Source organism: Megalops cyprinoides, chromosome 22, assembly GCF_013368585.1.
Source record: "Megalops cyprinoides isolate fMegCyp1 chromosome 22, fMegCyp1.pri, whole genome shotgun sequence".
In the NCBI taxonomy this organism is placed as follows: domain Eukaryota; kingdom Metazoa; phylum Chordata; class Actinopteri; order Elopiformes; family Megalopidae; genus Megalops; species Megalops cyprinoides.
In genome coordinates this window covers 19,086,850-19,103,583 of record NC_050604.1, presented here as the reverse complement: position 1 = coordinate 19,103,583, position 16,734 = coordinate 19,086,850, and the positions used below count along the sequence as shown (strand labels likewise).

General features: G+C 43.0%; 1 protein-coding gene and 1 non-coding gene across 2 annotated transcripts; one reads left to right on the top strand and one right to left on the bottom strand.

Moving 5' to 3' along the window:
• Window positions 1–5,016: 5,016 nt before the first annotated feature.
• On the top strand, window positions 5,017–5,087 carry trnag-gcc. The gene has a single exon. It is a non-coding gene; the product is annotated as a tRNA-Gly (tRNA).
• Window positions 5,088–6,451: 1,364 nt separating this feature from the next.
• On the bottom strand, window positions 6,452–16,498 carry smim14 (small integral membrane protein 14). Its single transcript, XM_036516421.1, has 5 exons — window positions 16,274–16,498; window positions 12,558–12,648; window positions 9,926–9,974; window positions 9,360–9,508; window positions 6,452–9,041 (listed from the first exon to the last, which is right to left on the bottom strand). Exons 2-5 carry the CDS (start codon window positions 12,630–12,632, stop codon window positions 9,003–9,005), a joined length of 312 nt encoding a protein of 103 aa, XP_036372314.1. The 5' UTR covers window positions 12,633–12,648; window positions 16,274–16,498; the 3' UTR covers window positions 6,452–9,002.
• Between the last annotated feature and the right edge of the window lie 236 nt (window positions 16,499–16,734).

The following is a 16,734-nucleotide window of genomic DNA, read 5'->3' as shown; positions in this document are numbered from 1 at the left end:
TAGCATATACACAGTTCTGCTTATCTTTGATCAATTGTTTGTATTTGTCATTGTAGTTGGTTTCCACTATACTCCTTTATGTAATTGCAAGCAAAATTACAATAACATTTAGAATATTAGCGTATTTATGACAAAGTGTCGTGACTGGTACTCACTGCTGTGGAGCGGGCTCATCGTACTGGCCCATCTTCTCTGTGTCGAGCCTCTTGCCACCATGATCACAATGATCTCCTGTCTCCGTGCCAAGCTTCTCCAGCAGCTTAATTTGCTCTAGACCACAAACAACCACAATTCAGACATAGGAATTTACAAATGAATGGGTGATAAGAAATACATAATGAGCGTAAAGTACCTTCCAGCTCCTCTCTATGCAGCTGTTCCGCCAGCAGCTGGTCCTCGTACTGGCGCTTCTCCTGATCAAAATTGGCCAGCATATTCTTCAGCTGCACCAGAAAATAATTACCTCATTATTAACTGCTAACTTCACAGTATCAGCACAGTGTGTTCTCCTACATCAGAAAGCCGTACAAACAACTGACCAATTCATTTTAATAATGATCCTGAAAAAAGTATGGCATCTGTAGGATGTGAAGGTATTGTCTATAACTGTGTGAAATGCAACTTTTAAATACTTTTTAGTCTGTTCAAAAATGGCACTGAATTAAAATTAATATCTACCCTTGGACAAAAAGAGGACAGAGTTTCAGATAAGCTCACCGTTTCTTCTTTCTCCATGTTCTTTTCCGCTTCTTTACGCCTCTGCTTGACCTGAGGATTGTGAACAATTGAGTGTTTGCAAAAATGAATGTGTCCATTGGTCGCAGTGCTATTCCCGAACATTTTAAGTGATTTTACAATCCAGACTTACCGATTTATCCAGGGCATGGGCAGATGCCACATTTCTGACATAAACATCTAGAAGGGAACAGACAACAATGTAGGATCAATATATTACAAAGATCTCAAGAGAAAATCAACTGAATGCAATATGACCAGGCCTACCAGTTAAGGCGTGTAATACAACACTACACTGGAAGGCAGTTTAACTGATAGTTGTGTGTAGTCGCCTCTCATACACTGGACATTAGAGAGGTAGTAAAATAAGCTGCATTTGAATTACTTTAAATATTCATCAAAAAAACTGAATTTCACCAACAAGGCAGAGACTATAGAACAGGAAGATTGCAGGGTAGGGGGTGAAGGGTATTCAGGGTATCATGTGACTGTAGCAGCAGGGTAAAAGCCACAGTTTGCAGGGGATCACCTCTCTCAACAGGCCTCTGCTTGCTGGGGCAGCCATGTTTGGTTTGCGTGAACCTCCCCTCAAATTTTTCCAGCCTGTCATGGACATGCGCTAGCCTGGGAATCAAAGAGAAAAAAATGGTTCAGCCAACCCCAATCGTAATATCAGCAAGTTTAGCCCAACAAACAGGATATAAACCATTATTAGAGGCGAGACCACTGAACTCACTGTCACTATCTTAGCTGAAAAAAAGCTACAAATTGACAGCCATTTAACAGTTGATACAGGTGATGGTTACCCATGGTGATACTCATCAATAACTTATATATAACTGGCCTTTGGTGCCTATTGAACTCACTTCTTACGAAGGGCAGCGGTATCTCTCCTGGCCTCAATCATCATCCTCTCAGCCTCACAGGCGGTTGGCTGGAGGAAAGAAATATCATGAGTCTTCATTAAAACATTACATTACAATACTACAAAACTGCCTTTATTGAATAATGACTATGTCCTTCTTACCCAGGTCTGCTGGGTCATTTTCTCCATCTCTGCAATCTGAGGAGAGACAGGTAACAGTTAGTACTGATTCACAGAACTCAGATGAACCCTACAAACACAAACCAGTGGTTTGAAGAGCTCATGTCCACTAGACACACCAAAACTAGTGTAGTGAATGTGTGGTAATCCTGCATATGAAGTACATAACAGTGCATTGTATGAATAAGAGTCGCCTAAAATTATTGATGTTTTTTAAAACATCTGGGGAAAACCAATACAAATCCTTTCTAAATGTTCCACTTACAGTAACATTACGGGATGCCATCGTACTGAAAGAATGTGGGTTTCGTAAGGGAGCGTGCTGTATTACTGCTGGGTGAGCTGACTCACTTTGGTCTTGAGGGCAGCCCCAGCCTTCCTGTTCTTTTCTTCAACTTCTTTGACCCTCTCGCCATAATCCGCAGTTTTGTCCTTTGGCCTGACGTAAACGGCCTCTTCTTGCCACTGTGCCTCCTCGTCAGCCAATTTTCTACAATACAGACAGCACAGGGTCTGCTACACAAGTCACTATTTTCAGATCCTGCGGTTTTCATGTGTTCTACTCCATCTACTCCACGAGAGAAAATGCAGCTCTCCGCCGCAGGTTAAAAGGTTAGAACGGTTTATGAAATTACAACAAGCGTGTGATCAACGCCAATTGCCCTGCTTGACAGTTAAGATTTTGTATTTCATAAAACAATCTTATACTTTCTTCTTAAACAAATTTGAGGTTCTCTGTCTAAATGATGTCAGTGTAACTAAAATATCATTAATGTAAAGCTCCTGTATTTTAATTCTCTGCCCATGTGCCATGTGTGTATACGCCATGTCTTTCCCCACGATAATTTCTGGATTGATGCTTACTGCTGCAAAGTGCTCCGTTTCAGCTGGCACATCGTCTTTGCCACCTGAAGCTCCATTTTCAGGCTCTCGATCTGGTTTGCGCGAGCTTCATGCTCGGCGTGCAGAGAGGCAGAGCCTCTCTGAAGGGTTTCCATTTGCTCTACAGCACAAACAGTGACAGTGGTGAAATTCAAGGAAATCTACATGTTGGTTGATGACAATAAGGACTCTCTGCGTAATGTACCATCCAGTGGCTGCCTCTGTCCATGGTTAGACTGCAGGTGATTCTCATAGCGGTCTCGCTCCCTCTCAATCACACAGAGAGTTGCCTGCATCTGTTTCAGAAAACACACGACTGAATCTCGCTGGTCACAACATACATTACACACATTTGGTATGAAAGTAGACAACAAATATCTTAACATGTATCAATAACTTAGACTGGAAAGGATAGAAAAAAGATAAATATCTTGTGAAGCATATGGAGGTATACAAATAGCTGTACAAACCAACCTTTTACAGTTAGAATTTGCTGGATAGCGCAATGTATTCAACCTTTAATTTTTTTTCTATTTGTGAAATTACAAAACACATTAGTGAATTAAATGAATGCGTCTACTGCTTGAGAAAAGGGACATCTTTACTGAAAAACTCACCATTTTGACTCTTTTCAACGACCTATGAGAGTCCTTAACAGATTCCTTCATGAAATATGAAATGGAAAAAAAAAAGTAAAATATTTGAGGTTGAGTGATTTACTATTTCTTCCAAGGACAAGACCATTCTGAGTATAATTCTAGAATTAAGATACACCTATATAAAAATGTTGGGGCCTTACTGACAGTGTTTTTAAAAGAAGACAGCTTATCCGTTCCATGCTAAATTTATGGTTTCATTTCAATTCAGCTGCATATTCAGTTTTCCCACTACACTCATTGTCATTTTCAGGGCGACTGCCCATTTCAGGTTCATACCTTCAGCTGCTCGTTCTCGCTTACAGCTGACCGCACCAGTGTTTCAGCTGCTGCCCGCTTCTCGTCCCGTTCGACGAGCTATAATGGGGAGGCCCCGGACATATGAGGATTAAAGGTGTTCCCAGGAGCCACCATTAGGAAAGAACTCTAACTTAGCTCGTAAGGAGAGAGTACTGTATTAGAGGATGGTTTGCTCACCTGGGTCTTGAAGGAGAGCTTGGTTTTCTTCTGCTCCTCCTTCGTGGTTTGAATTGCTCTTTTACAGGCCATGAATTCTTCCTTATATCTGGCCTCTCTCTCGCGGCACTGATTCTTACACAGAAACAGCTTCCTGCAGCACAGAGTGCGGAGGAGTTAGCCTTCCACTAATTCGCAAGTCATTATTGTCAGACCTGATTTTGAGTTTTGAAGTTATACAAGATGTACACCACTTCTCTGCCAATAATTTGAAAAGTAAGGACTTAACGCATTCATTGCATTGCTCGTCTGGTAGCTAATCTATCAGTGAAATTTATCAGTTAAGCTTTACACTTCACGTTGTCTTCTTTGTATTTTATGTCCACTGTTCTGTAGATTAAACTGTGGCTACATGGGCAGCAACATTGGCACCCTAAACCAACATCTGTGTCTCACTTCATCTGCAGACAGCACGATATTCACTCTGAGAGTATCTTGCTTCGTACTTACTGCCGCACAGCGTCCTGCTTCTCCCGCCGACTGCTGTTCGCGGCGTTCACTTTCCGCAGGATCCTGTGAGCGTCGACTCCCCCGCTCACCCTCACCGTCTCCACTTCATTCTTTAGGGTGTCCATTGTTTGCTTGGTGTTCTCAAATTTCACCCACAAGCCCTTTACAAGGTCCTTTTTGACATTTTAAACACACACAGCACAGTCTTAGTATTCCAGAACTCATGAACAAAACTAAAGATTGATAAGGGCCGGAGCTGATGTTGGTCCCTGGCCTTTAAAAGTGTACCCCATCTGGGGCTTCTTACCATATTCATAAACTTTCAAAAACTTGCTCTTGTTCTCGTACTCTATAAGCACTATCTTTAAGGCTGTAACTTGTAGTAGTGTTTTCGCAGTAGTGTGTGATAATGGATCCGGTAACGCAATATATGGACCTGCCAAGCATACGAATATTCTATCACGTCGTATACGCAGCATACGACGTCATAGAAGGCCGCAATGAGCGGCAAAACCCAGGCGCCCCTTCTTGAACTTGAACTTGACGAACTTAATCAGCCCGAATAACATAGGCTATGCATTTGGAAATATATAACTGAAGCATAAATTTACCATATTCTCCGGGAGAATACTTCAGTGCATTTGCCACCAACTCCCAAAACAAAAAAAAAAAAAAAACAAAAAACACTGAAAGAGTAAATCACAAACCTGTAATTGATGCCCATATATGGAAGCGCCAGTGGTGTAGTGGAATCATGCAAGATTGCCATTCTTGCGACCCGGGTTCGATTCCCGGCTGGCGCACTACGTTTTGTGGGGTCCATAGCCTATTTCAAAGATTTCATGTAGTTGGGGTAATTGGATGTCAAGTAGGACAGAAAGGCCGTTAATTCTACATAACTATATATTGTGAACCATTCAAAAATAAAGTTTTATGGATTCAACAATGTCATTCACCAAAGCCGTATTCACATATGAACACCGGAAAATGTCCGGAGAATCGGGTCCGGAACTTGGCCGGAATTGCCCTTTCACACATGTAGCACACAACAGGAGATTGTCCGTGACAGACGCGTTCTCACCTACAGGAAATACTCCGGTTTGGTTTAGGTGAGGGGCGGCGCCCGGGTAGAGCGTGCAGGAGGCAGGACATGACGCAAAAAGAACGTTATTGATCATCGTAAGAGACACGTTTTGGCAGTATAACTATAGCTAACTATCTCTTTAACGATCATTGGACTCAAAATAGCATGTATTTGGACATATCTGCAATGTCAACGAAACAATGGAACGCTATATACGGGCACGCAGAAAAGACTACGAGGCAGATGTTTGTATTCTTCCGGTTTCGCGCCAGTCGCATGACAGAAACGTCATCAACACGCCCACTCGCTCAGGGTGGATCCTCCGGCACGTTGCCTGCTCTGTTCACACATGGGCCGGTCCGACCGATTCGGACATTTGCGTTCTCACATACAGCTCCTCCGGCTGAGGGCCGGATACGTTCCGGCGTCCAGTGCATGTGTGAAAGGGGCTATAGAGAAGACTTTGCACGCAAGCCGGTTAAGTTCATGTCTGTAAGATATGACGACATGGTCCTGACGAGAGATGGCTGAAACAGTACAGGCTTTCTACAGCAACGTAGCAGTTTTACTTTCACGTGCTAAAATGAGATCGTCGACTACAACTGAATTGATATTGTTTCTTCTTTGTACTGAATGTCCTGTCCAGTTAATTTCTTTCATCCCTTGTACACAGGCAGTATGAAGTGCTTGCCAACATACAACCTGTGCAGGCTTTACCTTTGTAAGACAAAATAGATATTCCTTTTCAATTCAAATGTATTTTCGTATTCCACATTTGTGTCACCTCATGTAAATCACCCTGTAAAATATATGATCTATCATACTGATGTCATCATATGTTCATGCTCTTTCTGATGTCATGTATTGTTTCTCACCCTTTTAATCTTAGTTAATCTGATGGCTACTCCAAGAAGTTAAACTCAAGCAATCAACATCCACAAGTTGCATATACACAGAAAGTATATTTGCAAAATTCCAAGATAACCACTAACAGACACACAAACTGTAAGAAGACAAGCCAACACAAGTGTATTATTCCTATTTATTTGAAGTTAAGAAAAGTGCATAGTTGCAGCCCTTTATTTCATATCTTTATTACTCAGTACAGTGTTAAGGGACAGCTTAAATGGCACTAAATATAAATTCTACCGTGAAAGAAATCCACAAATTTGGCTGATTCGCACTCCACCCTTCCTTTAAGTGCAGGTATAGCAGAGAGAATAATGACTGCAGAAGGAGATCTTTCCTCAAAGAAAACCTTTGCCTGACAGGACTTCTGTTTTGCACCACAAATTTTAAACCAAATGTACTGGCTGAAACTGGCTGATATCATGGCCGGTGTTGCAGCACACCAACTGTGTTGTTTCAACGGGAATAAAAAAAAAAAAAAAAAAAACACTGTTTCATTCAAAAAAACCCTGTGTTAAATGCAGATTTATCTTCTCCCTTATTTCAATGGACCAAGTACAGACAGCAAAGTAAGAAATTGTCAGTAAACATCAATATTTGGTGGTACACCAACACACCACTACAGCATAAACAGTATAGTTACGTTCGTATTAGATCTGTTTAATCAGTACGGGTAAGAGATTGGGATCAACGTTACGTTACAGAATATTAGCAGTTAAACCTCAGGCTCTCCACAGCATGCCCCCTACATTCAAACTTACTGCACAATACAACCAGCCTACTAGCTCTGATCTCTGGCAAAAAAATGAATATAGAATAACCCAATACCATGTTTAAGAAAGAACTAGTATAGTACATATAAAATAAGGGGTAACTGTTACAAAGAGGAGCTGTGATAATCTATACATATTAATTAAAATGCAGTACATTTACAGAGTGAAAACGTATGAATTGCACAAGTATACAACAACGTTTTTTGTTACTCAGTAACATCACTGGGCATCACGAGCTGTTCTTTTGTCTTTGGGGTGGGGCGCTCTCACGGAACACGAAACTGATTATGCATTTGACACGCCTTCTCTGATCAGCAGTACGGTTGGGGATCTGATTTCATCGTGTTCAGCTTTAAAGAAGAGAAACTGCTCCACCCTCAAGACGGTTCCTTCAGAGTTTGAAATATGTTACGGACCAAGCTACAGCTTCGGCGTGACGTGGTCCTGCAGTCCGGAGATTGTGAAAGAATTCTAAAACGAAAATGATTTAGCCATGATGAGGATGGATGAATAGACATATATATATATCAATAACTCTTGAAACTCTGGCTTGGGAGCGCAGTGGGAACAGCAACGTGAACTGCAGCACAACTGGCACATGACAAGGCACTGAGTAAACACCTTGGATGCCCGGACACAGAGATCCTGTCCAGGAGTTACATCATCATGCCACTTTCCGTATGTCTACCCTCTCAATGTCTCCAGCGTAACCACCATCAATATCATAACCAGTCATTACCACTGTGAAAATCCTTTATCTGTATTTATATTACATGACAAAAAAGATTCAAAACAAGACAGAACTCTGAACAGGTACCTGTATTGTCCCATTCACAAGGAGCAAACCATCACTAGTTTCATGTTAATGTTGCGTTCCTCTTTGAGTACCTTTCAGCAACATATTTGACAGTATACAGACACATACACAGTTGTTTTTATACATAATGTTATTATCTGAAAAAGTGTACAAAACTTTAAGAGCTGCATGTCATAACAGTACACTTTTGGATGTGACTGTCTGCAGTTTGTTTGATTTATTGCACTTTAACGCTCAGCCTTTAACAATTACACCGTCCCTTTAATGCCAGCTACTCCATTAGCTTGTTATTTTAGCCTATGCTTGAGGATGGAGTTATCAAAAGCCCCATTCCATCCTCAAGCAGGGTGCTGTGTACCATAACCACACAAGGAAGAGGGCGTGGACCCTCCCCAAACTTCCCCACACAGAGAAAATACCAACAGTGTACTGCCCCTTGTTAAAAACCGAGCCCTGCAATAGAACCAAGCAAACGGACCTGTAACATAAAGCATTGCCTTTCTCAGTACAGGTGTCAGTAATAAGCAGGCTCAGTGAGCCGTCTCAGAATAGCACACATTCTGGATTGAATTTCCAGAAGGGGATTGTTTAGCCTTATTATTATTATTATTTTACAGGGATTTAAGAGATATTCACACACTCATTTTGCCTTTATTTTTTATCTTTAGGTTTATATCCTAGCCCCTTGTTCTTATATGCTACCCAGCAGCAGTCCATGGACACATTCGTTTTAAGGAGACAGCAGAAATAGAACACCTTCATGGAATGTGGAATGTAAGAGCCACCCATGCTGTGCAGTGGCTCACTCGGGTCTGCTGCCTCCCTCCCTTCCACCGCAACCAACCGCTGACACACCGACATTCTCAACCATCCAAATTCAACTGCAGAGGCAGGGAAGACCTGGAACCGACAGGCCAACTCCAAACGCGCCCTCCGAAAGCAGTGCACTACTGTAAGACCCACTTCAGCGGAGCGGCGAAGACCACGCCACTGAGGAAACAGAACCGTTACTATAAAGAAAGAAAATAAAACAGTAAGTCAAAGTAAATATTGTGAGAGTACATCCAGGTCACAGTAGCTGATTGGGTCATGTCAAATCCTTGGCCATTTGGAAGTGGGTCTTCCAGCACCAGGGCTAGTCCACGGGCGGGGCAGGTGGCTCTCTGTCATGACTCTGAGGAAACGGGAGAATCACAATTACTCCCAGGTTAGATGGCTTGAGCGCTGGGTCTAACACAAAGCTTGACCCATTTGTCATTGTTACACCCCACAACACCTTGACAGCATACTTTTCAAGTGAAGAACAAAGCCTCAATTGCAAAACAATATCGCAGTGGTATACTGCTTTGTGGGAAAGTGATGATGCAACTGCTGATTCATGACACCTGCCTCACATAACTATGTTTTAAGCAGTTCGGGGTGAGCCAGAAAAAATTCGCCTCTCCCTTTAGCCCTTCCCCTCCACCCTGAGAGCCTGTCCCCTGTAACTTACATTGTGCGGGCTGCCTGGTTTCCCTGCGGCCCCGGGGCCCCTCATGCTGGCGGGTCTGAGGAGGAAGAGGATGAGGGCCAGCACCACCCAGCCCAACATGATCATTGGCACGGTCAGGTCCCCGGCCTGCGAGGAACTGGGGCCTGGCACTGCGGGCAAACAAGGGTCACTGTTACGCCTCTTACACACACGCCTACTGATTATCTCAGCTGAGGTATGCGTCACTACTCAGCACCTTACAGCTAACACGTCAAGTTTATTATTATTTATTTCTGACTGGAGCATGGGAGTCGTCTGGAAAAAGTGAATGGGTGGGCTGTTTGAGTCAGACGTACCAAGCACACACCCAGTCCCAGCTCTGTTTGAAAACGTTTTTCAAGGAGTTAACTTCCTCATACAAAAAAAAACATGCTGCTGTCATTCTTATTTCTCTGCTTTTAGGAGAAACAGTTTACTTAAAAAGTTCACTAAAGGCAAATATATAAAGAGTTTGACAGCCTACACAGGTGAGAGACCGCGCAGCAGGGGGAGATGGGAAACAGCAAGTTCATGTTGTGAACACTTACTTTCCTGAAGGCACTCGGTGTCCGTGCAGTAAGACTGGGACTGTCTCAGCTGCCAGAAACAAGAGAGAGAGAGAGAGAGACAGGACATCGCTGAGCAGCCAAGCACTGTAATCATGAGCTACAAAAAAAAACATATTCAGCAGAATGGACAGGCAGTTTTCCCCATAACCACTCCACTTAACAACAGCTGCCATAGCCATTCATTTACGCATTCCACTTTCCTGGGCTCTGGTTCCCCCTGCTGGCAGGGAGGAGAAAACAGCTGTATGGCAATAGTACTGCAGCATCAAGTGTAGTGCAGTGTTATTTGTGAGTAGAAATCTTATTTTGAGCCCAACGATCCTAAATGTTTTCACTTACAGTGGGTGGAAGTCTTATGTCATGGTCATCAGATCATATTACATATGTACATGTGAGGACAAAAACACTCGCAGAAAGAGCTAGAATCAAATTTATTCAAAGTAAAGTGTGGAGCTATAACATTACTATGTTCCATTTCTGTGTGGAATATTGTGTCCCAAAAACACTCTGTTGAGCACTGAAATCATCAAAAGAATTTTAGGAGCAGGTACTGTTCTCATCACTATCTCTTTCCTTGTCATCGTGCTATCACTTTTCATACTACAGATGGAATGTGGTGAAACGGCCCAGAGCCTTCAGTATTTGCTTTGGCATATGTTTAATATAAATACACCACCCATAAAACACATTATCAGGCCAAAGTACAGGCACAGCCAACAGCAATGACCTTTCTGCGTTTCCTCACCCCTCCCTCGTAAGCTCAACTTTCCTTATGCTTCACAAAACACAGCAAAAAAAAAAAAAAAAAACGGGAAAAACCGGTGTCCCTCTAAAGAGAAACATTTAAGATATATTATCACACAAGCCACTTTGATATGTTCTGCCTACATCTGAGAAAAATATGCAACAGCTAGCTTCCTAGTTCAGCACATTATAGGTTTCATTTCTTAACTTGCACCAATGGTACTGCAAGTATTTTTCAACTGGTGAGGGAGACACTTTTCCTCGTGAACTTAGGGAGAGGTATTTCAATAATTCAGGTTTCAAAGGCAGAAACAGAAGTGGACCTGTACTCTATGTGTAAGTGTGCTTGGTTGGAAAGACAGCATGTCCAATTGTGCAATGCCACGCGAGGACTCCGGGCGGATCAGCGGAACTCAGCCCCGCCCCCTGCCTGCCAATCACACTTATACACACAGTCTCCTCCCTGCCCTTACAGCTGCATTCCAGCTGGGGCTGACACGTGAAAACCAGTCATGGTAAGGGCTCTGACACAGTTATGAGAGAAAGCTGAGGCATACAGTTATCACTTTTTCCCAATTCAATTGGTAAAAATAAGAGCCCACTGGTCCATCTTAAATTAATGCAGCAGCAGTTTTTCTCAGGGTTTTAAAATTATGCACTTACTTAACTAGAACCCCTTGTGCTATGGAACAAGTTCATACTGATACCTTTCTGTTGTACGATAACACAGGAGGTCTGAGAGACTCTGGGGAAGTGAAAGGCAAAGCGCCAGGAATGAGAGACAGTGCGATAAGAAACAAAAAGCAGCCCTATCTGAGATCTACCTGCTCCAGCTCTGCGCTACCTGTTTCTGCACATTTGGTAGGCAGGCATCGACAAACAAGTTATGTGAAATAACAGAATGATTCGAGAACCGACGCGTAACAGGAAAACCCACGCAGTGGACGACATCGCGGAGCCGAGGGCAAGACCGCGCTCTGGATCCGACCCTGCCCTTTCGCCGCGAGGCAACGCGGTGCTGTTTCGGAGCTCCGAGAGGGTCTATCCTGTTTCCTGTGCTGCATGTGTAGACAGTGGCAGGTGCCTGCGCAGTCTGTTGGAGCCTCTGAGGTAAAAGCACACAAACCGTGCAAAACCTGCCAGCTGCCCGGGCTCACTCAGTGTGATCAGCGCTCACGCTGACACCGCGAGCCTCTCTCCCCACCGCAGGGGTCTGGGAACAGCAGCGAGGCACGGCGGGGCGCAGGCGGCCCACGAGGGCAACGCCCACTGAGAGAGGAGTCCCCCGCTGCCTTGCACATCCTCTCTCCAACACCTTATTGTACAGAACGCAGTAGACTTCCAGACCAACTGCACATGAATATACCTGAGAGCGTACCTCACACACTACAACGCATGCTTTGGCTTTGGTGCCATAATGTCTTTCTTGCAACAAACAGCTGCTACGACATTACTGCTGAATGCTTACTTTCCATTGCTTGCCGTCAGTCCTTCGCGTAAAGCTTGGCTCAGGAAGCTCAGTGAACCTGACAGTGGTGAAAACTTCTGCTGTGCTATAAACCGATGCTTACATTTGTAGGAACTCATACGAACATTTTTGTTGTTTGCCAGCACTTGACAAACTCTTTCCTGATACATTTATCAAGGAAGTGATTTTTTTTTCCATTTACAAACTTTTTTTCTTTAAAAAAAAAAAGAAAAGGAGATTACTGAGAAGAGCTTCCTGTGGTACCACAACATGTCACTCAGTATTCTCAGGAGATGGGTCAGGAGATGGGAGTGTGAGAGATCAGTTCCATATTGACCTACAGTAATCTAAACAGGGGGCAGAGGGAGGGAAAGAACGAGAGAGAGAGAGAGCACTCACCAGATTGATCAGCCTCCTCATGGCGTGCTCATGGGAGCAGATGCACTCACACGGGTCGTAGCCTCCTTCTGCCATGGCTCACCTGTCTCACCTGACACCAGAACAGACCGGCACATCAGAGACAATCCAAGGTCATGGTTACATTACATTCAACAGCACGCAGTCTCTGTATTACACTGCTGAATAACACCTTCGCAAAAACAACTACCAGGTTAGGGGGACTAAGGTATATAAACCTGCCGCCTACTGGTTAAAGCCAAGTTCTCTAGCGACTACTCATTCTCACTTTGTATGGATGTTTGAGGCAAAAGAATGGATAACAGTTCAGTGAGGGGAAAAAAAACAGTTGAGAATAAGATGTGCAGTTAAGACTCCAACTGCGAGAACATGCAGTGTCATCTATGAGTCCAGCTAGTTCTGTTCACAGCTCAGCATTCTTGGCTGAACATTATTGCAACACCTCTACTCAAAGGACATTTACACAGGAAGAGAGGAAATGACCAAATACCACAATGCAACTCATTTTGACTCCAGCACACTGCTTTAGCCAGAATATGTAAATGACGCAAGAGTTGTAATTTATTGCTATCCTGTAACTTTAACACCAGTGAATTCCTACTCTTTCAATAAAAACAACAGGGGCACTGCTGCAAAGCTGAGCAAAGACAACTTAACCAATAAGAGCTCATAATATGGCAATTAATTAACGAACCCTCTCTATATCATTGTGGTGAAAACACAAGCTGTAAGCTTGTGGTCAGACACCACCCTGCATAAAAAGTAAAACTAAAACTAAAACTCCAAAGCTGCAACACTGGCATGCTGAAAACCACTTGGCCTTCCGCATTCTTCTGCATGTCAGCCTGCTGGCTTCACAGTCCCCTGTTACACGCCAGACGGACTTTCTGCTGCATGCATGCTAAAAAAAAAAAAAAAGAAAAAGACTACATGGGTTTCTGCTTATCACACAGTGAGCTGAACGAGCATCACCACGAGGAACCCACTGGCCAGTCTGTTTTAATTTATGCAAGCTTCCAAATGAGGAACAGATAATGCGATGACACGAAACGTCTGCCTTGTTTTTGAAGCTGCACATGGCTGTATACTTTTAATTCCAGGAGCTTTCCTTCTTGATGACACACAGCTGTAGAAGTAAACAGACCTTGGCAGCTCTGATTCTCATGACAGACGCCTCGGTAAAGCATTGCTGAGCCTGGACCGGACAGCCACCTTCCTGTTTCCCCATGCAGGTGTACTGCAAATCTCTGTTTGCAGACAGAGCTGGCATGCCAGCTGCAGTTTTAACACCCTGCTGCCGTGGAGCTATGAGAAGGCGAACGCCGTGAAGACCGTGAGCGCAAGTCCTTATGATAATGCCCGCTGGACTTTGAGGGTTTTGAAAGTGCAATAAAATACCTTGTAATTTTCCTTGTAAAATAATCAACTAACAAGGTTAATGTGAAGTAAAATAAAGCAGTGATTGTGTTTTTTGGAACAATCTGCCTTTTGTGCATTCAAAAAACACTGGGTTCTCCCCGAAATATGAAATGATAAAGGTGAGACGGTCCTGAGAACCTGATATAAAGGGTGGATGTACAAAGCAGGAAGCACTTCAGTGAGAGAATGGGAACAAAGAAAATCAGAGATAAAGAACAGTCTAAAAAACAGAATCTAGGGCTGGTATCCGTTCTCTCTCCAGCGAAAATGCTATGTATCTTTCTCAACATTTAATCAATAGTTTCTTGAACGCACTCTTAGTCATGTACAAGATCAGACAGACATTAAAACATACCGACATCAACCGCTACTATGAGTCTGGCTGTAAGAACATCAAGGCGGGTGTCATGGTCCCTAATTATTTCAAATCTTGAAAGGACTACAACGCCAATGTTAGTTTAGACTGGCTACTCTTGACATTTGTCTGTGGTGGTTTCTAAAAGTACAGTGAAGTAAACGTTGGAATTTTTCTGACAGAACACTATCATGGGATCTCACCTTCTCGAAAGAAACTTCAGTGATAAGACAGAGTCAGAGTGCAATGACACAATTGCAGGTTTATTATAAAGCTCTCAGGGGAAGTGTCATCCAACAACTCACACAGAGAAGTCACACCAACCTGCATTAGAGTACATCACACTTTTTAAGCGGTGACAGGATGGGCAACTCTCAGAATAGACTTATATGTCATTTCTAGTTATAACTGTGCTTTGAAACATTCTGTGGTTAGCAGCTGATAAAGAACAGAAAACTCTCTAAAAAATTCTCGTTAACTTCAGCCAGGTGAAACCATATCTGTTGCTGACCGGCCACAGCCTGCGTGCTCCTTAGACCCACACAAGCCAGAAACCAGTCAAGGCCACGTCCTTAACATTTCAGCAGAGTGCTTTGTGAAGAATATCATCTTTGTGTATAACTTTTATACATGCAGGTAGAAACAAAGACTACAAAATGATCAGGCAGAAGACACTCGGCTCACACGCACTCGGTTCAAAAGCAAGGAATTCTTCTTATAGTATTACATAACTGTAGCGGCTGCACATGAACCGCACTTACTGAAAGACTAAGGTGACTAAGGAGAGTATTAACAAGGTGAAGCTTAAAATATGATTTCAGACGGTCACCTAAGTATTTGAAACGGTCTTGGTAACAACATCAACCTTTAAAACAGATCGATAATTTGTAGTTAAATACATATCGGCCTTTGTTTGTACTAGGAGGCTGAAGACTTGGAAATGCAAACAAATTTGTTTACATTGAACCCAACTTCCGTTTACTTTAGTCGATGTCCTCTTACACCACTTTCTCAGTTATAAAACTGAAATAGTGACACAATGCTGCTAGTTTAAACTAGGAAATGTCTATAATAACGATGCTATCCAGGTGTTTTACAAAAACTGAAGCTGCACGACCTGGCATGGTTTCACTGGATGAAAAGGTGAACAACGTTAAGCTGCATTAAAAAATCGAACTAGCTAACTGGTATGACAAACTCTTTGAATTCACCACTTAAGTTAAAAGTTTGAGACTTCTTAAAACCAAGCTAGATCTGCACATCAGCTGACTAAGGTTATCTGTAAGTCATAATGTTAGGTAACGTTACGGCCAGTTAGACATTGATAAATGTAGACAAGATAGACAATTACACATTCACACTTACCTGTTAAGACACTCATTATGTTGTTGCACGATAATTAAATTAGCAACATTAGCCGAGTTAAACAGCTAGCCAAACATCATTTGCTCCTTTAATTTAACGGTACTTGTCAAGATAGTATGTAGTACAAATTGTACTAGTAGTAACTTTAGTCAACATTGGGTAGCAATAGAAGTTTTCCGTTGTTTTGTCTGAAAATTAATGTGTAACACATTAACCCCAAAATATCTTGCTTAGCCATGCATAAAAATAATTGGCTTGCTGACTTGTATTCGGTCCAAGAAAATGTCTGCTGAAGTAAAAGTCAGGCTTTCAGCTACACGGCATAGCTAGCCAGCCAACTATAATCCTGTTTAGCTAACGTTAGCTAGCTAGCGATGCAGATTTCGAATTAAGTCATGAAATAACTAGATTGGGAAAACCGGATTTAGCTCATCAAGGCAATCCCTGGTAAAACATCTACAAACATCTAGCTAATGTGAGATAACGTTAGCTTCCGTGAGAACACAAATCAGCGAGTCCACCAAGCAAAGCTTGCTGCCATGTAAGAGAAGCAACTTACTCGACGAATACGCGATGCAACTCCGGGTCTGCAGCTTTAAACCAAAGCCAGCTAAGTTAAACGCGTCCGGTGGAGTTTCGTTTAGTTCTTCAAAACACGGTTCTCGAGTGCAAAGCCTAATCGCCCGAGAAGAAAATCACACACCCGACATGAAACCATCCGTTTTGCAGGCTGTGGCTTAACCCGACCGCTGCGCCGTCTGTGTTTTGGTACACAAAAGCAGGAGCCACGTCACAGCCCTCACGCGAGAGATCCGGGTTTCAGAAGGAAGTACCCGGGACCCGCCTTCCCTTCGCGCAACACTCCGCGCACTGGCCTCTGATTGGCTCAAGCTCTCAAATTGGCTCCTCTAAACCAATCATAAAAGTGAGCGTTGAGTGCGATGAAAAAAAGGCCACTTGCACTTGACCACTTTTTATGCTCAGGTAAAACGGTTGTTCTTATAGTGCAATTGTACTGTT